General features: G+C 41.3%; 2 protein-coding genes and 1 long non-coding RNA gene across 4 annotated transcripts; 2 read left to right on the top strand and 1 right to left on the bottom strand.

Moving 5' to 3' along the window:
- Positions 1-415: 415 nt before the first annotated feature.
- On the top strand, positions 416-10,792 carry LOC143715868 (E3 ubiquitin-protein ligase RNF14). The gene is made up of 7 exons (XM_077207696.1): positions 416-517; positions 4,687-4,847; positions 5,881-6,011; positions 6,188-6,691; positions 6,817-7,039; positions 7,480-7,601; positions 9,151-10,792. The coding sequence occupies exons 2-7, from the start codon at positions 4,697-4,699 to the stop codon at positions 9,283-9,285; spliced, it is 1,266 nt and encodes a 421-aa protein (XP_077063811.1). The 5' UTR covers positions 416-517; positions 4,687-4,696; the 3' UTR covers positions 9,286-10,792.
- A 423-nt stretch (positions 10,793-11,215) lies between these two features.
- LOC143715866 (E3 ubiquitin-protein ligase RNF14-like) lies at positions 11,216-24,873 on the top strand. 2 transcript variants are annotated; one of them, XM_077207694.1, is made up of 7 exons: positions 11,216-11,306; positions 13,642-13,802; positions 13,883-14,013; positions 14,187-14,684; positions 14,773-14,995; positions 22,436-22,608; positions 22,960-24,873. In XM_077207694.1, exons 2-7 carry the CDS (start codon positions 13,652-13,654, stop codon positions 23,107-23,109), a joined length of 1,326 nt encoding a protein of 441 aa, XP_077063809.1. In that variant the 5' UTR covers positions 11,216-11,306; positions 13,642-13,651; the 3' UTR covers positions 23,110-24,873. The 2 variants fall into 2 exon arrangements, with proteins under 2 accessions (XP_077063809.1, XP_077063810.1); XM_077207695.1 differs by having other exon boundaries at positions 11,228-11,306; positions 23,001-24,873.
- LOC143715869 (uncharacterized) lies at positions 14,902-24,725 on the bottom strand. The gene is made up of 3 exons (XR_013195906.1): positions 24,680-24,725; positions 15,461-15,524; positions 14,902-14,984 (listed from the first exon to the last, which is right to left on the bottom strand). It is a non-coding gene; the product is annotated as an uncharacterized LOC143715869 (long non-coding RNA).
- Positions 24,874-25,533: the final 660 nt, after the last annotated feature.

Below are 25,533 nucleotides of genomic sequence, written 5' to 3'. Positions count from 1 at the left end.
AGATGCGCCCGTTGTTCAAATTTCCCACGATCAAGGTTTGACGACGTTTTGCGTTGGGTGGGGGGCCAACTTCACGCAGGTAGAGGATGTGCACAGCAAAAATCACAACTTGTGCATGCTGCGCACGCAAGTTATTTAAGGTGTCTCAACTGTTAGCCTAGGCTACTCGTGTCTCAACACACAGTCTACCCTACATTTTCACAAATAAATAACTAAAATATTTAGAAAGAAAATACGCCTTTATCTGTGACAGGATCCGAGGAACAAAGTTGGCCACCTTAGAGAAGAGAAATAATAAAATGATTGAAATCAGTGTTTTTTTTTCAAATGTGTGAGTCTGCTAAACAAATCCTGTGTAAACATCTCTTGTCTTAAATAAACAGATTCATAAGATTGACTGTATTGCCTCTACGTCATTGCTTCACAGTGTGAAGTTCACACACAGTAGCCTAGTGATGATGGAACACCCGAGCTGATTTGACAACAGCCTTGAGCTAAGAAGCAGCAGAAGAAAAAGGTAAGAAATAGAGGCTACTAACTTTACTAAGTAATTTAGAAGCTTTATTTTCTTTGCCTTTTCTAGATTGATTACCTTTTTTTAAGAATAAAACGAGTGAACTGACCATGTCTAGCGTTAAATCAGCCGTTGACGCAATTAGCACCTTATACCTTTAATATGTCCATTTAAGTTTGATAATAACATTACATAGCTCTTTACCAAGTTGCGTACCATGTTTAGGTATAATTATAGGCTATTGGGAAACATAATAGTATTTGACCAGATGTAGAAATGCATGTGAAGATCTGCTCTCGAACTATCCATTGTGTATTTCCTATAAATACCACAGTTAGATTAAATTATATTCAACAATTGTATACAGGCATAAACAAATTACTTAAAACAGCCAACGCTTATAGCTGCATAATATAGGCGAATGTTTGGATGCGGAAGCGAATGTTATTAGGGACCGTCTGCAAATTACCCACTGCTTTAAAACATCGCCAAGGTGCAAGCTATTTCAATGAGTTGTTAACAATATTAGCCAAGGTTTCATCAACTTTTTGCATTGTTTTGTTGTCGACAAAGTGATTTTTAGTTAAAAAAAAAACTAAAAAAAACTAAAAAACTAAAAAAAATTAAAAAAAAAGATTGCTAAATTTGCTGCCTAAGCCTGTTTCCACCCAAATGGTCAACAAGGCTAAAAGAAACCCCGGTTATAAAATATAACCTGGACTTTTCCACACATAATTTCACACATAGGCTATCGCAAATTATATTGTATCATTCGCATCCCAAATATTTGTAAAATTCTCAGAGTAATGAGCCAATCGATATTTGTTTACTGAAGGCCTATTACTAAATTAGGAAATATTAGGCAGAAGATCTTGTGGGACTTGTCTGACAAGACTGCATGTAACTGCCCTTATGTGACAAAGGCAGCGGGTTTGGACACAGGGCAGCTCATTAGTTTCTGTTGGCAAATGCAATATTGGTACAGTGAAATTGTCAGTCATATCCAATCTTCAACATAAGCCTTGCAAATGCAGTCAAGCCAATTGAGATTTGACATGGCCTAGAACGCATACAGATTGTTCAAACCAAAAAAGTTTAATTTTCTTCTTGGTTTTAGAATTCAGAAACATTAAATGGATCGAAAGCATACAATCGCTGCTGATATGTTTCTTTTTCATTTAACATTTTTTAAATGGTCTATAACTGATTCAGTCTTAACAATTCTAAAATTTGTTAATAGCTTTTTGGATTCAACCCACTTTTTTTCTAATTTGTTTGAGATAAACTTGTTACATATTAATACATGAATAATTACATAATACAAAATAACTAATAATACATATTTAATTATAAAGTTATATTATTAACACGTGTCATGTTTGTGATTTTCATTTGTCAAGTATAGCCAGCTTCTGACCATGAAATCGTGATTTTATAGCATTAATTATATTTATTCAGATACAGAAGTCTGTGTGTTTTACCTTTCTTTTTGTCAGCATTGGAAATTCTAACAGCCATTCCTTCAATTGACAGATGCCCCCTTTTTTGACGGGCTGCAGAGATTTCAAAGACACTACATTTTCCTCATCCATTTTAAAACAAAACATTATTAAATTGTATACATCAAATTATTTGTATTAACAAGTTTCATGTTTCTTATTTTTGTACTTTGTACTTTTACTTGACTTGATCATCAATCAATATTCAGAAAAGCGGTCCACCACATAAAGCAGCCTTTATCTGGGTAAAAGCCTGCTAGCACTGCTCCGTCCACGGGACTGTATCTGGTACTTCCTTTTTAGTTAAATCAGTCAGCGGGCTGGTGAGGTCCGAATAGTTAGGTACAACCTTCTGTAATATCCCGCCAGCCCCAGGAACTGTCTAACCTCCTTTTTAGTCTTGAGCATCGGACAGGTTGCAACTGCTGCTGTCTTGTCAATTTGGGGACGCACCTGTCCGTAACCCAGGTGGAAGCCCAGATACCTAACTTCCAAACGCCCAATCGCACACTTTCTCAGGTTGGCCGTTAATCCGGCGCTTCTCAGCGTCCTCAGGACAGCCCTTAAATCGCTTCACAAGGCCGTCTGTTTGTGGGTGATAGACGCTGGTTCGAATCGATTTAATGCCCAAAAATTTGTAAAGTTTGCGAATGATCCGATGGCATGAACTCCGTGCCTTGATCGGTGAGAGTCTCTTTCGGGATTCCCACCCCGGAGGTTAGTTGAAACAGCGCGCCCACGCTCTTGGCGGAAATATTGCGGAGCGGAAATATTGCCTCTGGGTATCCCGTTGCATAATCCACCAGGACTAATGCAAAGCGATGCCCCCATGCAAATCGTTCTAATGGCCCGATGAGTTCCATGCCATTTCGCTTTAAGGGGACCTGCATTAGGGGGAGTGGGCACAAAGGTGCTATTGGATTTGCCGGGGATTCGCCGACTGACATTCACGACAAGACATGCACCACTTGCGCACATTCTCGTGAATGACTGGCCAGAAAAATCGGGACATTAGACGATTAAGTGTCGCTGCTTGTCCTAAATGCCCGGCCATCGGATTACAATGAGCCACCTGAAAAAGCATTTTCCGGCGGCTTTTTGGAATTAACAACTGAGTTGTATCTTGTTTTGACTGGGTGTCTTGGGTCACCCGATACAACTTATCTTTTATAATAGCAAAATAGGGATACGAGAGCGGATGATCTGGTTGGAGAAGCTGTCCATCGATTGTACGGACTTGCTCAAAGTCATTTTTGAGCGTCTCATCCTCGGACTATTCCAGGGGAAAGTCATCGCGCTCTGTAAGGATTCTCCTTTCAATAGTGCTCCAATCCCCTGGCTCAGAACCCAGAGGTCTCGGCTCAGCTTCTCCCACCTGAACGACCGCCCCCTTTCCCCACTCTCTTTGTGTCCAAGAGGCACCCGCACATAAATACCCAAATAATACTTTAAGTCCCCAAAATTAGCGGGTGCCGGAGCTGCGGGCTAACTGCCATCTCTACACTCTGCTTTTATCCCCGAAATTAAATAGTCACCGGCATTAAAGGATAATTCACCACCTCCCCGTGTACACACCGTACCTTAACCATGTGGCTATTATCCAATGCCTCTGGTTAAATCAGGCTTTGATGGATGGAGGTTTGGTTATCCACCAAAGCCTGATACGTACCCCCCTTAATACTCACAGGTGTTTGGTACAGAGCAGCTTGATCGGGGGCAGCCTGTGGGGTGTCGTAGACCCTGACCAGTGTCCCCACCTCCATCACCAGGCACCGATCGACAAAATGCCCAGGGTCCCCGCAATGCCAGCAGGCCGGCCCAGTCCTTCCCGACGCCCTAGTGCCAGGAAGTGGGTCAAGGAATTGGCGTGGAGAGAGCGGCGGTACTGGGGAGGGTGTGGTGCTGCCTGCAGTCGAAGCCATCCCCCGGGGCGGTGCTCTGGGCACAGTAACCGGCTCTGTCGTGGGGCCAATCCTCCATCGGGGAGCCGGTCTAGGCGGGAAGCCCCCTCGAGACGTGGGAAGTGGGGCAGGCCTAGAGGGAGACACAGGGGACAAGACAGGGGACGAGAGAGAGAGTGAAGCAGCTGGTTAGGGCTCACCGAAGCCGAGGCCGTGACTGGAGATGATGGGGCGGCGCAAACCTCCCAGTCTATCCAGCTCCGGAACAGCTCGTGGTCTTCCTGCCGGGCCTGGAGGAGCATCTCGAACCGACGCTCCTGCTCCTGCTTCACGGCCAGCAGGGCTTGATTTTGTTCCTGATGAAGTCCCGCTAGCATTTGAATGATGTCCATCCCGCTCTCTCACTCCTTCGTCCCAACAGGCTTTATATGCGGTCTCTCCACGCCAATTACTGCAATCAGACACAGGTGTTCGTCATTTGCACTTTTTTTGCACATTTGCACATTTGACCTACTTACTTACCGCTCGGCTCCTTCCTCTCGCTAAAGACCTCACTGAACCACGCCCCCCTCGCCACACTATGTTTGATCATATCTGTAGACCTTAAACTATTAGTCTTTGTTAAGTACTGTATAAACAATCAACATGGGCATGGATTATTGGCCACGGTGGCCAGAGTCTAGGGCAATCTAGAGTCTAGAAACCACTTTACAATGCACTGAACATGAATTTTGCTACTGTTTTACAATACTTGTTTTTATATTGATTTTAGGAATGGTCAAATGTCAGCCAACCGGGAAGCACAAACAGATGAACTGCTGGCACTAGAGAGCATATATGATGGAGAGGAGTTTCACAGGACAGAATCAAGACAGAGGGGCAAGATCAATCTGTGCCTTGAGCTTCCTCCTAACTTCAGACTGCTAGTCAAGGGTAAGATTTCATGCAAGATTTGGTAAAAAACAAAAAACAAAACAACTAACTGTTATTTTGAAAAATAATGTACTTTGAAATATTGTACTAAGATCCTTCGTGATGCAGTTGATACCAAAGCCAAGAGAAAATGAAAAAAAAATATTAAAAACACATTTAAACAATTGAACTCATACTCAACAATTATGCATTTGCTCTCCAAACTAAATCATAGTTTACCCATATACAGCTGTTGATAAAGAGTTAGTCGTTCAGAATGTTCACTCTTGTTGTTCTTTAAACTACCAAACTCAGACTTCTTTTAGTTACTTCAAAAGTGAACTGAGTTAGGATTTTTCCCCCTTTGCATTTAAACTGTACCAGCATTTAAAAGTGGATTCTGATCTCATTCTTTTTTGTTTAGGAATGAACCAGACTTAATTCTCATGAGTCCCATGTCTTTTATTTTTTTAACTGTTGAACAATTATGACTTTTTCTTTCCTCACAATTGCAAGTTTATATATCACAATTCTGCCCTTTTTTCTAAGAAATTTTCTTCAGAATTCAGAATTGTGATTTTAAAATTGTGAAAATATACTTAGAACTGCAAGGAAAATATGGAAGCTTGTTTCTGTCACAGGGTAAAACATTTTTAAAAGATAATTGCGACGTTTCATCTCACAATTGCGAGTTTACAAAAGTCAGAATTGCGAGATATACTGTCAGAATTTTGTGATATAAAGTCGCAATTGCGTATTATAAAGTCAGAATTTATTTCTCGCGACTTTATTTCACGCAAATCTGAGATAAAAAGTATCAAGAATAAAAAAGTATTTTTTATTCTGTGGCGGAAACAAGCTTCCACAGGATACAAGCAGAAAGAAGTGGTTGTACTTTAAAGTACACACTCAGTATATTTATATGATTAAATCACAGATTGTGTTGATTTATTGCATATCGCAATTTTAATTTTAATTCAAATAACTTTGGAGCTCTATTGCATGTGTTCTCCAAAATCTTTATAAGCTGAGGTTTTGTGCATATTTTTCATAGGGGAGGCATGCGTAGAGTTTGGAATATCCTTTCTACCCCCCTTGGTTCTGAGTTTTGAACTACCTACAGACTACCCTTCATCATTGGCTCCAGTCTTTACATTAAGCTCCAAATGGCTTTCAAGAGTTCAGGTTTGTATTTTTAGCATTGATCTGAGCTTGTGTAGTTAAATAACATTGAATCATTAAATAATGTATTTTATATTTATATTTGGTCTTTATTTTTGGGCATGTTATTGGCATAATGATAATGGCATAACCATTAAGATAATCCCTGCTCAATTAATAAGTTATTTAATGTCTGAAAGATCACTGCACTTTGCAAGAGACTGGATGAACTTTGGGAAGAGAACAGGGGCAATGTGGTTCTTTTTACCTGGATCCAGTTTCTAAAGGAAGAAACTCTGGAATTTCTGAACATCAAATCTCCCCTCGAGATCCAAACCACTGATTGGCAGCCTCACTATGAATCTGGTCAGAACCAAGCAGACACTGCTGTGGTGGAAAAGAGCAAAGTGCAAGAGTTGGACGAACGAGGAGTCCAAGAAGTTGACCCTCACACAGATATACTAACCCAGCTGCTGGATTTTAATGAAGCTCAGAAACAGAAGGTGTTTGATAGCAAGTTTTTTTGCTGTGGAATCTGCTTCTCTGAGAATCTGGGTTCCAACTCTTTGCTCTTCAAAGAGTGTCAGCATGTTTACTGCAAGGCATGTGTGAAGGAATACTTTCAGATCCAGATAAGAGATGGCAAAGTCCAGTGCCTTACCTGTCCTGAGCCCGAGTGTATGTCCTTGGCCTCTCCTGCACAGGTACTTTTTCTTGCTTGTTTGTGCCTGAGTATGAGATATGAATAGGTTTTGACTATTAAGCACTTTAGGTGTTTGAACAGTAGTTTAGGAGGAACTAACGGCACTATACTGCTATTATACTGTAGGTAAAACTTCTGGTGGGTGAAGATGAATTTGCCCGCTATGACCGCCTCCTTCTGCAGTCGAGTCTGAACCTAATGGCAGATGTTGATTATTGTCCACGCATGAGTTGCTGTATGGCTGTGATGATCGAGCCTGACGCCAACATGGGCATCTGCCCCTCTTGCCGATTCGTGTTCTGCACCCTCTGCAGGAGGGCATACCACGGCCTCTCTCTCTGCAAAGAATGTAAGAGTGATGTGGAGTGTCCTTTAATACACACCAGTACAATTAGGGCAAGTCAATTTCATTTGTATAGCGATTTACATTCATGCATTTAGCAGATACTTACAACAAAGGTAGCAAATTAAGCAAACACTATTCATAGTATGCAAAGGCAGGTTTTCATTAGAAAACTAGATTAGTTTAAAACAGAGGTGAGATGCGAAAAAGAAGAAGAGCAATTTGTGTATGTGTAAAAAAGCTTTTGAAATGTGAGTGGTAAAGCTCAGTTGGTCATTGAACACTACCCCAGGTTCCCTACTGTCCTAGGTTAGTTTAGACCCCATTTGAACAGTGATTTTTTGTGGTCAACTGATGGGTTTGCAGGGATTAATTGTTTTTCACAATACACAGAGTTATATATTTGATAATGTTATAACAAAACAATCTTATTTTCCTCTGCAAAGTACAAATGGAAAAGGACCTACAAGAACAGCAGCTAATTCAAAGAGTAAAGGATGAGGCTTTAAGCGAAGACTGGGTGAAGGATAACTCTAAACGCTGCCCTTCCTGTCGCGCTAACATACAGGTCAGCAACTACTAGCTCATGACTGCAAACAGATATTTCACTTTTGTTGTTTAAAGGTGTCGTCGTAGTGTAAGCTTTTTAAAATAAAGGATTCATTTTCTCTTTTTGTTGACTGAGATAAAAAAAAAATAGACCCAGGCGCAGTATTATTGGGGCATCATTTATAAGACTCATGTATGATCAGATTTCATCGTTAATTCCATGGATTTGTTAGTCATTAAAAAGTGACTAACAAATCTGGATACATTTATTCACCAATTCTCTTTAACCTATATTTAACTGACAAAAGTACAAAGAAAAAATTTCACTGACTAACTTTTATTATATTAAGTAAATTTAAACAATTTTTGATTTTGAGTTAAGACAGAGGCATGTTTACCACTCTGTCACACCACCTTTCCTTTTAATTACACTTTTTTTAATAATTTGGGAATTGAGGAAATTAATTCTTGCAGTTTTGCAAGTTAGGGAATTTTTTCCCTAATCTCTCCTAATACAAGACATCTGCTCAACAGTCCGTGCTCGTCATTGTCTGATTCTCTTTTTCATGATGGGCCATAGAGTGTCTACAAAGCCAATCAGTTGTAGCATGTGCAGAATGAGGCCTGGCATTGCCTTTCCCTAATAAACATGGACTTCTCAGGAAATATGTCATCTTGATGGCAGTATATGCCTTTGTACAATCCCAATATACGCCTCTACGTCAATGGTACCTTCACACATCTACTGTTTGCACTGATGCACCACCATACCTTGACAGATGTTTGCTTTTGCACCTGTCGCTGAGGAAAGTGGATTCGTCTGATTCACCATTCGTCTTTTAGACCATCTATGAGCTTGGGCCCAGAAAACCCAGTGACATCTCTGCATTAAACAGATGTATAGCTTTCTCCTTGAGTAACAGAGATTTGAGTTGCATTTCCTGATGGGGCTGCAGACTGACAACAGTTTTCCCAAAATGTACTCTCGAGCTCATGTGGGTATATTAACACAGTTGCATGATGGTTTCTCATGAAATGCCATCTGAGGGCTCAAAGGTCACGCAGATTCAACGGAGGTTCCCTGCCTTGCCCTACACAGACTGAGATTTATCTGGATTCCCTGAATCTTTTCCCAATATGTATTGTAGATGCTGAAATACCTCAATTCTTTGCAATGTTGCATTGAGAAATGTGATTTTTGCACATGGCAAAGAGCCTTTGGTGGATGCTCCTTTTATACTCAATCCCAACACCATAACCTATTACTACTATAATTCCCCTGGTACTGTTTAACTTGGATATTCTATAAGCTTTTAACTTGATGTCTCTTTCCCAACTTTTTAAATGTGTTGCAGCCATCAAAATCAAAATGTGTTTATATTTACAATTACAATTAAGTTGTTCAGTGACAACATTGGAAATGTTAAAAATCAACTGTTGTCAGTTAAATCAAAGCTTCAGGAGAAATAACAAATCACAGATTACTGATTTTACAGCATTTTACAAAATGTCCCAACTTTTCTTGAAATTGGGCTGCAGTTTCTTACTCATGGTTTTTTTTTTTTTAGAAAGACCTGGGCTGCAACAAGATGACCTGCATTTTCTGTCAACAGTATTTCTGCTGGATCTGCCTTGCGGTTCTTGACAGAAATGACCCCTACAGCCACTTCAGAGACGACACCAATCCGTGCAATAACCTTTAAGTTAAATGCTGACATATAGTGGTTTTTCTTCACATACAAAGAATAAGGCATGCGTCACAAAATCCATGTAGATTACGTGACTGGTTTTATTTCACCTCTAGAGGGCTGTTTTACTGTAGAACCAAAGACTGTAAACTGTAGACAAGTAAAACCCTCAAATGCCGGTGCACAGGGGAATTTAAAACTATTGCAAACTATCACCATTGATTTGAACAGATAATAACAAATTCCACAAAATAAATATAAGTGCATGTGCTACGTCCAAATACGCCTATTTATAACATTAAAGTATCTACTCGTTTTGTAGAGAAAAAGTACGTTTTTAAATGCAGAAGAGTCGGCAAGTCTTGAAACCATGGAGTTTATGGTATTTTTACTGTGCAATCATCTTGTCACGGTCAATGTCTCCATATACAGACTCCACATTTAATTTTATACGCTATTCTTCCTATTGGAGAGAAAAGTAGCTGCATGGTCATGGGTCTTTCAAGCAGAGAACTTTGCTCATGCATGGTTTTGCATAATCATGCATTTGACTAATGGCAAAGTCCACCTTCACAAAGAAAAAAAAACCCAATACCATTTCAGTTGGACTAAAGAATATACATTACATTTAAAAAGATAAATTATTGCTTTAGTCCAATTGAAATAGATGTTTGCATGCAACCACACCGAAACATCATATAGTCACATACTATTCACCCTAAACAGTATCCAAGATTAGAATTATCCATCCATTTATTATCCGCACTCTTCCCCAAATCATGGGATAATAATGGGATCTCTATCAACATCTTAATCCTTTTACACAGACCCGTTAAAGGAATAAAGTGGTATTGAACACTGTTTTTTTAGGTACTGGGTCAATAATTCATTTTTAGCTAAAAAAAATTATGCAAGAAATCCTCCATAGTGTACTGTAATCTTCCTGCTAAACAGAGTACTGTATTTCTATAAACCTTTATTCTATCTGAAACGCACAGTAAATTTCACATTTAATGTATGCTAAAGATGCTGGTGTAGTTTGCTGAGATAGGCTATTGTTTAAAATACAGTTCTTATTTTGCTCTAGATTAAATCTGGAAATGGACACCGAAGTGCAGGATTTTTACCAGCTTTTAGTTCCATTGCACTTTGTCAATTCAATTCACCTACTTAAATCAACCAGAAAATAACATTCACATTTTCCCCTGTATTTATTCATCAGCTTTTGACCGATCAGAGGCAAATACATGTTGCCTATCCACAATATTTCTACATCTCATAACCAATCAGCGATGAAGAATTATTTTGCCTAATGCAAAAAAAGAAAAGAAAAGCTTTTTGAAACCTCAGTATGCACACAATTCTGTGTGAAAATGAAATGAAGGTCATTTTTCTTTTGCTGGTTAATATTATGATTTGCTGTTTTAAGTTTTTAAATGTTGCACTAGGAAGATGTTGTGAAGCCATACTTTTCTATTGCATTTGTTTGTTTGCTTTGTTATAATAAAACTTGTTGAATTCATGGTGGTCAGTCTGAGTATCGAGAGAAATCCAACAATTTTAGCTATAAGATTTGTGCATTTTCCACTGACAGCATCAACAGCTCAGGATCGTGGAATTTAGTTATTGCAGTAGCGTTATGGAATGTCAGCCATGGAACTAGAAATGAAACACATAATTTAAAATGCAGCTTTTAATGAAATATGAAATCACTATATTTTGAGTAAAGCAATGCGCATTCATTTCAAACAAAGTAGATATTTTAACACGTGTAGTGAGAAATAAAAAAGAAGAGAAATGATTGGGAGGCTACTCGTGGCTTAAGCTTCTTTAACTTCATTTGTTGGGACGATTATGCATATTCACAGACAGTGAGAGAGAAATAATTGTAGACGTTCGCGTAAAACGAAGGCTTTAAGACCAAGAAGACAGACTCTGTCAGCTTGCTATAGCCTACGACATCCACAGGTGAATCACACCCAGTAGTGGCGGAACACACGAAGAGCTGGGTTAAAAAAAAGAAGAAGAAGAAGGAAGTAAGAATATTAACCCCTTTAGAAGCTTTTCAGTTTCTTGGTCGATCATTCAAAATAAAAAGAGTGAACTGAATCAGCCCAGCTTTAAAGTAGGCCTAGTTGTTGACGTAATTAGATGTTAACCCTTTAATTTAATTTGTCTAGTTATATAGTTGAGTTTTCACCTTGCTACCGTTTTGGGTAAGAAGCCTACCAGTGCATTGTATTGGGCAAAAACCCGTACAAAAATTTACCATGCTATAGCCTACTACATAAAAAAAGAAACATGGTTAATATAAGCTAGTTAGATAACGACAAATGAACCATGTTTTTGTTAGTCAAACTGTATAAGTGGCAATAAATCTGTCAAAAGCCCATGGTACACTTTTACTATAATAAAACCATGGTTAATTTTCGTAAGGGATGTTTTGACCAGATGTAGAAACGCATGCAAGGATCTACTCTAGAATTGATTTCCATCTAAATACTACATTAGTTTTAAATGATATTCAACATTAGTACAAGGGCATAAAAAATTACTATCAGCCAAAAGTTTTATAGCGGCATTATACAGGTGAATGTACGGACGCGGAAGCGCATTATATTAAGGGACCGTCTGAAAATTGTACCCACTGCGTTAAAACGTCGGCACTTTCATGCGATAAGTTGTTTTAACATACAAAGTGACTTTGATTGACTGCAAGTAATCTAATTTTACATTTAAATGACTGAACACATGCAGAACACTTTTGGCAGAGGCCTAGTGTCCTTGCGTAATTCAGTCTGAGGTTTGCGCTAATGCTGATTGGCAGATTCTTCTATACCTTGTGGAAAAATTTAGAAAAGGAAACAAAGCCACTTTGATTCTCAGAACAATGACCCTGTCCCAAATGGGACACTTCGTCTGCACTTGAGGTCTTTTGGTCTTGCAATGTCCACCGCTTCTCAAGAGCGGCTGCACGAGGTCTTATGAAGACACAACTGTTCCACGATTGGCCGGATTCACAGCGTGAATGACGATCACGTGTGTTTCGTGTTTATTCTCACACCTTCAGTTCCACTAATGCTCACAAATCAGCATTTTTATAACAAGTAAAGTCTCTTTTCATGTATTCACGATGTATTCACGATATTATATTGTGTCACGATATTGTTTCAAAATAAAACTGGTAAAAAAAGTGTTTAAATAGTCTAGGCTTATGTTGAACTTTATTCTTGCACAAACAGACGGTATTAAGCAGGACAAAAAGTATTAAATGGAAACGTATTTGAAACATCTGTGTAATTGACAAACATTGCATTTATTTCACTTCAGCTGTGGTAAATATCAAACACAGTGCAAGCGTCACTTCAAGCAGAAAGTGTCCGACTTCACGTCTCTGTTTTTTGAGCTCCTCCTCACCTGCATCCAGCCGCAGCCGATGTCAACACACCTGCTGGCTGCGGAAACTTAGGTAGCTGACTTGTTGCCTCGCTGCCCTATAAGGCAATGACTAGGCAGCGTTTGCGCTTTAAGGAACTTCACAAAACCGATTTCTGAGGCAGGCTAATGGTTTAATGATCTGGATCAAAATAGAGTGAGCTTTGGTGAAAAACTAGGTGAATATTTGATTACCAATTACTGAAATAGTCATTTCTTGTCATCAGAAGTGAAAACGTTGGTTAAAAATGTACATTTACACACAAATTGTCCACCAACCGCTTGGAGACACCGTCTTTATTTTTTTAGATCAATTGTGACAGAATGGAAAGCACAGGATTGTGGGATATCAAAGGCAGTGAAGGATACATCAATGCGGCCTTTAAAACTTGATCAGATAAAGGTATCTCAGGAGACAGGAAGTGAAGCTAACGATGGATTCGGACGTGCCTTGATGCCTTCATACCTTGAAATGCAGCCTTCGAAGGCAGCATTTATCAGCTTTCGGACACAGCTCCTGATGTTGTCACTAAAGTCTAACAGCTGCGTCCTCCGGAGATCACATTTGAAGGCTGTCTAAGTCATCAAGGATCTCTTATTTAAGAAAAGTAACCGTGTTAAAGTTGATTGTTTTTTCTGTATGCTATTAGGTGTCTATTAGGCCAGAGTCTATTAGGGGCGGTCAGAGACCACTTTTCATGCATTTCCAATCATGGATAAAATAAAGTCCAGCTTTATGTTTTCTCATTGAAAATCCTGTTTTACTTGTGAATACATCCCTTTACAGAAGTTAAATGTGAATACTGTTTATGTGGACTTTAAAACTACTTAATTTTCTACATGCAGTCCCTATTCGTGCGGTGTCATGCATCAGTTCGGCAGTCTAAAACATCCATTGGAGACGTTTCACAATACTTGTTTTTATATTGACCTCAGGAATGTTCAAATGTCAGCCGACCAGGAAGCACAAACAGATGAACTGCTGGCTCTAGAGAGCATATATGATGGAGAGGAGTTTCAAAGGACAGAATCAAGAGAGAGGGGCAAGATCAACCTGTGCCTTGAGCTTCCTCTTAACTTCAGACTGCTAATCAAGGGTAAGATTTTATGCAAGATTCGGTTACAAATAAATAATTAAAAACTTACTGTGATTGTATTATGTGCATATTTTTCATAGGGGAGGCATGCGTAGAGTTTGGAATATCCTTTCTACCCCCCTTGGTTCTGAGTTTTGAAGTACCAACAGACTACCCTTCATCATTGGCTCCAGTCTTTACATTAAGCTCCATGTGGCTTTCAAGAGCTCAGGTTTGTATTTTTAGCATTGATCTGAGCTTGTGCAATTAGATGAAATAGTTTTGTAATTTTATTTATAGAATTATTTGTTTTTTTTATTTTTGGGCATGATATTGGCATAATGATAATGGCATAACCATTAAGATAATCTCTGCTCAATTAATATGTTATTTAATGTTTGAAAGATCACTGCACTTTGCAAAAGACTGGATGAACTTTGGGAAGAGAACAGGGGCAATGTGGTTCTTTTTACCTGGATCCAGTTTCTAAAGGAAGAAACTCTGGAATTTCTGAACATCCAATCTCCCCTCGAGATCCAAACCACTGATAGGCAGCCTCACTATGAATCTGGTCAGAACCAAGCAGACACTGCTGTGGTGGAAAAGAGCAAAGTGCAAGACCAACGAGCAGTCCAAGAAGTTGACCCTAACACAGATATACTAACCCAGCTGCTGGATTTTAATGAAGCTCAGAAACAGAAGGTGTTTGATAGCAAGGTTTTTTGCTGTGGAATCTGCTTCTCTGAGAATCTGGGTTCCAACTCTTTGCTCTTCAAAGAGTGTCAGCATGTTTACTGCAAGGCATGTGTGAAGGAATACTTTCAGATCCAGATAAGTGATGGCAAAGTCCAGTGCCTTACCTGTCCTGAGCCCGAGTGTATGTCCTTGGCCTCTCCTGCACAGGTACTTTTTTTGCGTGTTTGTGCCTGAGTATTGACTTTTAAGCACTTTAACTGGGAATTAATGCCACTATACTGCTATTATACTGTAGGTAAAACTTCTGGTGGGTGAAGATGAATTTGCCCGCTATGACCGCCTCCTTCTGCAGTCGAGTCTGAACCTAATGACAGATGTTGATTATTGTCCACGCATGAGTTGCTGTATGGCTGTGATGATCGAGCCTGACGCCAACATGGGCATCTGCCCCTCTTGCCGATTCGTGTTCTGCACCCTCTGCAAGCGAACATACCATGGCCTCTCTCTCTGCAAAGAAGGTAAGATCACAGTGCAGTGTCAATGTTCATAAACACAAGTAGAGTTAGGTCAGTCAATTTTTTTTTAATAGCGACTCACATTTGTGCGTTAAGTAGATGCTTTATCCAAAGCAAAAATAGATGAAGGAATTTGTCACAGAACCAACAATATTTATAGTATACAACAACAGGATTATTAGAAAGCTAGATCAGGCAACCAGCTAAAATGGATGGAAATGCAGAAAAGAAAGAAGACTTTTTTTGTGTCTATAATCAGTGTCGGGGAAAGTTTATTTTAAAAGTTATCCTTTACCAAAAAAGTAACTTAATGCGTTTCTTAGTTACTTTTATGGAAAGTAATGTGTTACATACTTTTACGTTACTTTTCTCACCTGGGCTGGGCTTGCTCTTTTGTTTTTCAATAATAATGAAAATTGCCCGTTCACACCAAAAGGGAAAAGTTCTGAAGGAAATGCAAAATCACACCTGTACAGTAGAGGGCGCAGCTCAAACAAACGTTCCAGCTGTGCTTTCATTTTAGAAAAGGATGCTGGAGAAGAAATTTCAACAATGTTTTTTCAGCAAAAAAACTACAAAATTAAACACAAATGTCCTTCCTAATGTGCTAATTTTTGCTTATTAGTATGGTTGAATTGGATTATCGAAGGTCAGCAGCAAGGACATTGCATAATACATTTATTTGTGTTAATTTACATTTAATTATTGTTATATTTTGAGTTTGCATTACAATTATTCATCTTTTTGCAATTGTGACCCTGGATCACAAAACCAGTCTTAAGTAGCACGGGTATATTTGTGGGAATAGCCAACAATACATTGTATGGGTCAAAATTATCAATTTTTCTTTTATGCCAAAAATCATTAGGATATTAAGTAAAGATCATGTTCCATGAAGATATTTTGTAAATTTCCTACCGTAAATGTATAAAACATTTATTTTTGTGAGTGAATGCAGCACAATCGCGAACATAAATGGACAACTTTAAAGGCAATTTTCTCAATGTTTCGATTTTTTTTGCACCCTCAAATTCCAGATTTTCAAATAGTTGTATCTCGGCCAAATATTGTCCTATCCTAACAAACCATACATCAATGGAAAGCTTATTTATGTGATGTACAGCTTCCATGTGATGTATAAATTTCAATTTCAAAAAAATGACCCATATGACTGGTTTTGTCCTCCAGGGTCACAATTGAGTAAATGCATGCTCACATATCCAAAACAATAATAACATCATGTTCATACAGTGCTCACAACTCACACAGCGCACACAACGCCTCTGCACTTACTTATGATTTCTCTCAACATGGTAACAGGAGAGCAGTCAGTTATTACTTAACAGTTAAGTATTAAACAGTTAATAATAACAAAGGAACCTGCTTAACTTATTTTAAAAAATATAACTGAGATAATTTGATGTAATTTGATGTAATTTTAAAATGAATTTGTTACTTTACTAGTTACTTGAAAAAAAAAAGATTACCTAATCAGATTACCTAAGTTGCGGTAATATGTTACCTCCAATGCTGTCTATAAGTGCCTTTGTTAAGGTTGTGGAGAGGATCTGAAAAAAATTTTGGGCCAGATTTACTAAACAGGGCAAATTGCTGTGAGACGTCAATCCCATAAAAGCTGGATGGGAGTGGAAAGTTCTGCAGGTGATTTACAGACAACGCACAAATCAAAGAACACAGAAGAGCATTGGATCTATCACAGTCATTGTCAAGTGTAAAATGGGTTAAGACATGCTTTTTTTGGCTTTAAATTATGGCGAAAATAGAAAATACCAATAAATTGACTACCGCAAACCAAAGTAAATCACTTTGCGTGATTTATTCAAATACTCTCCTCCCATAAATTTCGAGTCTGAAATTCTCGGTTACGTATGTAACCCTCATTCCCTGAGGAGGGAACGGAGACATTACATCAGTGAATGAAGAAATGGGGGTTTCGCTTAGAAGCCTATCACCTTTGAGTTTTAGAAAACGAGCCAATGGCATGAAAATGCCTTGGGTCTGTGTAATTTGCATGCCACAACTCAGCCCCACCGCATGGGTATAAAAGGAGGAGCGCTGGCAATCTCACATTATGTTTTCCTGCTGAGGAGACGAGACTGACTCCAGGCCATTCCAGCGGTACAGCGGTTGTGGCAGATGGACGTAACGTTTCCTTTCCCTCCTCAGGGAACGAGGGTTACATAAGTAACCGAGACGTTTTTCTTTTTCGTTCAGTCACTGCGAGTTACGTCAGTGAATGACGAAATGGGGGTCCAAATCTAATCACGCCACATGGGCTGTCTGCAAGTGCCCTGCGTAAGTCTGAGCTCCCTGTCGTGAGACTGGCACGGACGAAGGACTCCTACTTAACACAGGAATACCATGGTACACTGGGAAGCATATCTCAATGGAAATATGCAACACAATGCCTGCCCGAAGGGAGGACTTACAGAATACACATATGACCCGAGTACGGGATGCATATGGAAAACTCAGCGGTATCCAGCCCGCAGGGTGGAAAGTTTCAACCTCGAGAGAGAGGTAAAATGAATCTTAGTGAAATATCGCATTATCCAGTCCGAGGAGTGGAACAGGGAGCAAGCGAGGAGTGGAACAGGGAGCAAGCGATGACACAGAGCTGGTCCTATTACTGGCCACTGGGGGTGAGTACATGATAGGACACTGGCTGAGGTCCTGAAACACTGCGTTCTGTCTACAAAAAGCATGGAGGTTGCGTACTGGACAGAGCAGTGCCACTGCCTCCTCCGAGGGCAGTGCTTGCAGGTTCACCACCTGATTCCAGAAAGGAGTTGTGGGAACCTTGGGCACGTATCCAGGCCGGGGTCTCAGGATCATGTGAGAGTTAGCCGGCCCGAATTCCAGGCACGCTTTGTCAACCAAAAATGCCTGCAGGTCCCCATCTTGATGGAGGCCAAAGCTTCCAGGAGCGCTGTCTTCACAGACAGGATTTTAAGCTTCACTGATCGCAATGGATCAAAGGGAGCTCTTTGCAGGGCAGATAACACCACTGCGAGGTCCCAAGAGGGTGCAAGAGGAGAGCGAGAATGATTTAGTTTCCTTGCTCCTCTAAGGAACATGATGACCAGGTCATGCTTCCCCACAGACTTATCTTCAACTGCATCGTGAAGTGCAGCGATAGCAGCAACATACACTTTGAGGGTGGAGGGAGACAGCCCTCGATCCAACCCATCTTGCAGGAAGGAAAGCATGACACTTATCGGGCATTTTCTGGGGTCTTCTCGACAAGAAGAACACCAGGTGACGAAGAGGTTCCACTTCAACGCATAGGCGTGTCGAGTAGACAGGACCCTAGCGGAAGTGATGATAGCCACGGCCAGCTGTGCTCTTGTGCATCCGTGCCAAGGGTCCACTCGGTCAGGGAGTAAAACAGGCGGCAATGGAAAGAGTTGTGGGAGGCAAACAGATCTACCTGTGTGTTGCCGAACTGTTTCCAAATCAGCTGAACCGACTGGGGATGGAGTCTCCATTCCCCCGGAAGTGGCTGAAACCTTGAGAGCTTGTTGGCTGCACGGTTCAGGTCTCCCGGGAAGTGAATGGTTCAAAGCAACCTCAGATGCTTCTGACCCCAAAGGAGGAGATGGCAGAGGAGCTGCGACATACGGCGGGAACATAGACCACCTTGTCGTTTGGTGTACGCTATTGAGGCCGTGTTTTCTGAATGGACTATTACATGATGGTCCTTGAGCAACGCCCGGAGGCGGTTCACAGCCAAGCATACTGCCAGCAACTCGAGGCAATTGACATGCTAAAGGTGCCGGGGTCCTGTCCAGGAGCCCGCGGCAGCATGTCACTTGCAGATGGCACCCCAGCCCGTGGTGACGGCATCTGTTGAGATAACAACATGCCTGGAAACTCGTTCTAAGGGTACTCGGGCCCGTAGAAAGGAGAGGTTCGACAACGGGGTGAAGGTCTGATGGCAGGCCCAAGTAACTGGTACTCAGAGCGTGCCTGGTTGCCATGCACATCTCTGGACTCGATTGTGAAGCCAGTGCCGAAGCGGTCTGAAATGAAGCAGTCCGAGGGGGGCTGCAGCTGCGGACGTCATATGCCCCAGGAGCCTCTGAAAAGACTTCAGTGGAACCGCACTCTTGCTCTGGAATTGACTCAGGCAGGTCAGCAGTGACTGCGCATGCTCACTTGTAAGCTGCGCGCACATGGCGACTGAGTCCACCATACAGAGAAAAGAGATCCTCTGCATGGGGGAGAGTTTGCTCTTTTTCCAGTTGACCCGTAGGCCTAAACAGGTAAGGTGCCGGAGCACCAGATCCCCGTGTTTGCAAACCTGTTCTCGAGTGTGAGCAAGGAGCAGCCAGTCGTCGAGATAGTTCAGGATGCAAACCCTGTGTTGCCAGAGTGGCACAAGGGCTGCTACGACGACTTTTGTGAAGACACGAGGGGACAGGGCTAACCCGAATGATAGTAACCCATTGCTCTTCTTGGGTACAACGAAGTAGGGGCTGAAGAAGCCGGACTTAATTTCGACTGGAGGGGCGGTCTCGATCGTACCCTTTGCCAGTAGGGTGGCGACCTCCACAATCATGACAGGGGCATTGCCACCCACCACGGTATAGCAGATTCCCCGGAAGCGGGGAGGAGACCGTGCAAACTGAATTGCAAAGCCGAGCCTGATGGTTCTCGCGAGCCAGCGGGACAGATTCGGAAGCTCCAAAAACTAAACATCTTTAGGGGTCATGTGAACCACAGACGTACCCACGATGGGGCAGCGAGGCGGAATGACCGGCACGGACGTGGGAGGAGGAGTGCCCCGGTGTGCCCCGCATCCTGACAGAGGAGACCAGGGAAGGACGTGCATTCCACTGGGGCCTGCTCTGACAGCGTTCTGGCAACAGAGGGGGACGAGAGTGGCGAGGCTCGTAAGCAGTGCACACTGCCATCCGCAGCCTCTGAGGGCTCAGAGATGGGAATGTCACTTCTTTGGAAGAAGAGGTTCTCCCCTGGCCCTCCACCGGGGGAAGGAGTGGCCCTGCGACCACTTCATGGAAAGAACTGCAACCCATCTTTGAGCTGCCCGTAATGGGAGCGCCGCATCGCCTGGTGTTCAGCAGGCTGCAGGTCTGGTACGGGCTGGGGGGCCTTCCTAGGACTACCTCCACAACGCGGCCCGGGTGAAGGCTGCTGCTGGGGCAGGGCAGGAGGGTCGGAAGTCGCAGGAGGGCGCCCTCGGCGGCAAGCGGACTGAGGCATCTGAGCCGGCGGCTGGGTGGCAGCAGCTGGCCGCGGCATCAGAACATGTTTGATCAACTCAGTCAGCTTCTGGGCGGCCGAGAACTGTTGGGCAGAGTCATCGACCACTCTGCCGAAGAGGGCGAGTTTGGTTGCGGCACGCAGCTTTTCCATGAGCCCTGGATCAGCCCTACCCTAGTGCATGTCAATGAGCACCCTGGCCGGGATGACCTGAAAGATGGCCATAGCATGCAGTAAGGCGGCAGCCTGCCCCGCAGCTCTATAGGTCTCTGACCACCAGAGTAGACAAAAACCTACAGGCTTTGGAGGGTGTTTAGGGTCGCCACGCCAGATGGAGGCACTGTGGGGACACAGTTGTGTTGCCACAGAACACTCCATGGGGGGAACCCCAGTGTTCCATTTGGCTGAGGCCTCATAGAGGGCAAAGAAGGCGGAAGAGGCCGCTGAGTATTCGCAAGAAGTAAAAGGAGACTTCCACAATCCCATGACCTCCTCATGCACCTCCGTGAAGAAAGGTATTGGGGGCCCCCAATAACCACCCCCAAAAACCAATCATCCAGCCGCGAGTGCCCAGGACAGGGTGGAGGATTCCATTCCAGCTCGATGCACGCGGTTTCCCGTTTAAGCATGGCTGTCGTTTCCGGATCAGACTCGGGCAATGCTGGCACACCTGAAGGCGGCAGCAAAGCTGAGTCTTCATCTCCAGAAGGCTCCAGCACACCTTGTTATGCGGCGATCACCAATGTCTGATCATCTCGAGCGCCGAATGAGATGCGGGCCGGGTTTCTGAAGACCGGCCGGCAATCTCATCCTGCATGCTCGTGGGTTGCAGTGCACAAGAGGGGGGTGTGGCCCGAGGAGGAATCGTTGGGGTTCTGTTCCACACCATAACCCTCAGGTCACCCTGGCCACCAGGCAAAGTATCGCCTCTCGCAGAGGGGATAGAATGGGGTGTGGCAGAGGGGACTCTACATCCACGGAGGTCATTGAGTCTTGACCAAAGCACAGCGATGGTCATGTTCCTGCAATGAGAACATGAGTCATCCACAAACACTGCCTTAGCGTGATCTAAGCCCAAACACGCAAGGTGCCCATCAGATGACAAAAAAAAAAAAACGGCCGCACTCAGAAGTGCACGGGCGAGACATCTTTAAAAAGACGTCCCAAGCGCAAGCTCTTTTTGTGAGAGGTAAAAGCTCAGCAGAGTGATGAAACGCCCATGCACACTAACTGATGGCAGATCACTGCACAGACCAGCAGCAGGAAATGTGATCTCGCTGGAAAGTGCCGTTACACCAACACACTGGAGAGCCGCTCGTCTCGTAGTATCGAAGATCTCAGATACAGGCTTAGAGAGGAGTGAAGAGATGCTCTTGGCTCCGAAGCAAAAACATAATGCGAGATTGCCAGTGGTCCTCCTTTTATATCCACGCGGTGGGGTGGAGTCGCGGCATGAAAATTCCGCAGACCCAATGCATTTTCAGTTTGTTTTCTAAAATTCGAAGTTGATAGGTTTCTAAGCGAAATCCCCATTTCGTCATTCACTAATGTAACTCGCAGTGACTGAACAAAAGGGAACTGTGTCCACGCCTATTCATTGATAATATTTCACTGCATGCCTTTAGTAAATCCTGACAGTTTTTTTTTTTTTTACGCCAAAAGAGTGTTGTGAAGCTGACATTATGAAGCACAAACCTGTTTTGTTGAAATGTGGGAGGTAAAGCTCAGTTGGTCATCAAACACTACCCCCAGGTTTCTTGCTGCCCTGGGTGTTTTTTTTTTTTTTGTAAAACACCACCTGAACAATGTTCAACTGAAGGGGTTTGTAGGGATTAATTGCTTTTCACAATACACAAAAACACAAGTATTCTTACAGAATTTTTCCAGGAATTTCTGTCATTAGACTGTAAAATATTATAACATTATACAATATCTGTTCAATGCATTTGTGATATTCATTCCTACATTATTATTATGAATGTGTTCTTGCTTTTATTGAACAGTTCTATATATAAATGTTAAAAAAAATTAATATTGAGAGACTGGGCCTAACTGTTATACAATTATTTTATAAATATATATACAGTATTGGTATGTTCTTTTACAGCATGTTTAAATATATACATATATATATATATATAAAAGACATTCTTATTCTCCTTTGCTCAGTATATTAGGTCTGCATTTCTTTAACAGATGAGCTTCGCAGGTTGAGGGATGAGTACCTTGCTGCCAGTGAAAAGGAGAAGGAACTACTTGAAAAGAGTTATGAAAAGCAGCTAATTCAAAGAGCAGCGGAAGACTCGTTAAGCGAAGACTGGGTGATGGATAACTCTAAACCCTGCCCTTCCTGTCGCGTTAACATACAGGTCAGCAAATACTAGCTCATGACTGCAAACAGACATTTTACTTTTGTGGTCCTAAAGGTGTGATCCTTAGAAAAATCTTAGAAAAATAATCATAATCAGTATTTTTGTTTAATAAGAAAAACTAGATACAGAAGAGGATTTCTTGGGGCCTTGTATATAAGACACGTGTATGATCGGATTTGATCCTAAATTCCATCAATTTGTTAATCATTAAAAGTGAATCTAAAAATACAGTAAACAAAACTGCTTGAAATGTAGAAACATCCATCAGTTATTGTAATCTGACACTTTCCAAAAACTGCATGTTTGTGCACCTTCATCCCTGACTTTTGTTGCCCATTTTTTTAATAGAAAGATATGGGCTGTAACAAGATGACCTGCTCCTCTTGTAGGCAGTATTTCTGCTGGATATGCCTTGCAGTTCTCGACAGAAGGGACCCCTACAGCCACTTCAGAGACCCTAGCTCTCTGTGCTATAACCAGGTAGACAACGACGAATAATGACTGTTGCCGATACGTTAACTAAAAAATATGGCAGATGTCACGACTGGTTATAGTTTTTTTGTTCAGGTCTTATTTTGTAGTTTCTCACAGACCGATATCAACATTTGCTTGTGACAAAAAAAATAATAGAGCAAACAGAGAGCAGAATGGATATATCAGAGAAGGATGTCTATGAAGTTAATGTACAGAATTAATAGAATGTTAAACAAATGAAATATTTATGCATATATATCCGCGGTGCGGGAGCTGATAAGCGAAACACAGAGTGGATTAAGCTTGTTGAGCATGCAACCTTTTTTATATAGACATCGCTGGAAAGTTTGTAGTTATAATAATAGCATAGAAAGTAAAATGAGGAGCATATTACTAACGTTAACTGACAGTAAAGAGAGTTGCATGCTCTTGATTGCTGATTGTTCACTCATTTGAATTAAAACTAGTTTTATCATATTTGCAAGTAAAAACATTAATTTATTACATGACTTATGCATCCACCTTATTTTTCAATGCGGAAGTAAGATGTTTTTTGTGAATGTGCGAGACTTTTTGATTTATTACTCGCTATTCATAGATGCCACCTACGTCACTAGAAATAGAACGCCGCCATATTGACGACCGATCTCGCCCGGTATGGCCGCCAAAACTGCCAATTTGAATGAGAGAGAAAGACAGAGATACAGTGATAAAATTTTAATTTTAGGCTCCGATCCTTATTTGTTACCCCCAGTTTTCTTTTGTCCTTTATTATCTGCCCCAGACTTGCCCCAATTTGCCTTCCATGATATTTATCTCGTGCATAACCCCTCCCCGTACACTGGGGATCGCTTGAAGGCTTTCAAGAGTACAGACGCGTATCATTATGCTGTTGCTGGATGGGTAAAAGACGTAAAAGAGCGGCACCTGGCCACCAAGGATTTATATTTAATCATAGGAAATGTTGGTATTATAAAATAAATTCAAATGTATGATTTTGATGGTAGTTTGCTCTGACTAGGTAGCGAGTTGTTAGCTAGCTAAGTGGCTCAGCTGGTAGCTTGCCAGCTGTTAGCCACGGCTCATGACTAGCTGTCATTAATCTGGATTAGGCCTGTCACGATAGTCAATAAATCAATTAATCGCACAAAAAAAAATTAGCTCGATAGTTTTTCTGGCCGCGACAATTTCCATTTACATGCGTTGTTTTCCTCGTCTCTCTCTCTCTCTCTCTCTCTCTCTCTCTCTCTCTCTATCTCTCTCTCTCTCTCTCTCTACCAGTTCAGGGTTCCTCTTTCGCTGTTGTTGCAGCCAACTGCACAACATATTGCAGGCATTACTGAGACCGTCGATCGTCAAAATGACGGCGCAAAGCTACAGTGACATCATGTGAATCCAACGAATAGGGAAATAGCGAGAATATATCAAAGTGCAGTAAACTGTAAAATAGTACATTAAAATAATTTAGTTGGGAATACCAGGTTGCATTATCAAGTAGCATAGCGAGCAGTTTTGTACAGCTAAAAATAACTGGAAGCGAATGACGCCGGAAGCCAGACACATTAAAAAGTACCAATGACCTTGCGGCGCTTACCTGGAAAATAAGGTGGATAACGAGTGGTTCCTTGTTATGTGATTATTCCATGTATATTTAAGCCCTCTTGTTTGCCTAGTTACCTTGTTGTGTATTGTTAGTGTCTATCTGCAATTGGTGAGTCTCATGTTTCTTTGCTAAGTCAATTCTTTGCTTGTGTTTGGATTGAATAAAAATGAATCTGGGTTCCTCAACTTGTCTACAGTGGATTGATTTGTGACAGTAGATATCTGATTGAGCATTTTTTTTTCTCAAATCACTCATATGAACAAATGACATATGAACAAACTTTCCACTAGTGTTGAAGTTAATTAGAAAATTAATTATAACTATTTAACCATGAGAGCATTTGTAACTATTAAAATTAATACATAAAAATGCCCAAGCTTCATCATTATTGACACACTGATGACAATGTTTTTTTTAAATCTAATTTTCAAGTGCCATTCAAGTGCCATTACATATAAATGTGCCATCAAATGAACATTTAATTTTTTTTTTTTTTGCACGTAATGGTATTTCATAAAGTGTATTGTGTAAGAACAGAGAAACTTCTGGAAAATTACTACAGGCTATTCCTGTAGTTCAACACACCTGTTTTATCTTGATTACTCTCCCAATGTATTTAAGTTCATATGTATTCTCAGCTCATATGACCAGTATCGTCTTCATTTAACTTGAAAATAAGGTGGTTAAAATAAGCTGTACAATGTTATCATCAAATATAGTATGGCCTTTTAACAGATTACATGAATCATATAGAGAACCTTTTGTACAACATTGTAAGTTTGAAGTGAGCTTGAAACTGGCTCAAGTATTCTGTAAAATCTAACAGTTGTTCTCTAAGACTTTTT

This window comes from Siphateles boraxobius, unplaced genomic scaffold (assembly GCF_051911475.1).
Source record: "Siphateles boraxobius isolate OS27281-9 unplaced genomic scaffold, OSU_SipBor_1 6, whole genome shotgun sequence".
In the NCBI taxonomy this organism is placed as follows: Eukaryota; Metazoa; Chordata; class Actinopteri; order Cypriniformes; family Leuciscidae; genus Siphateles; species Siphateles boraxobius.
This window is presented reverse-complemented; position numbering and strand designations above follow the sequence as displayed.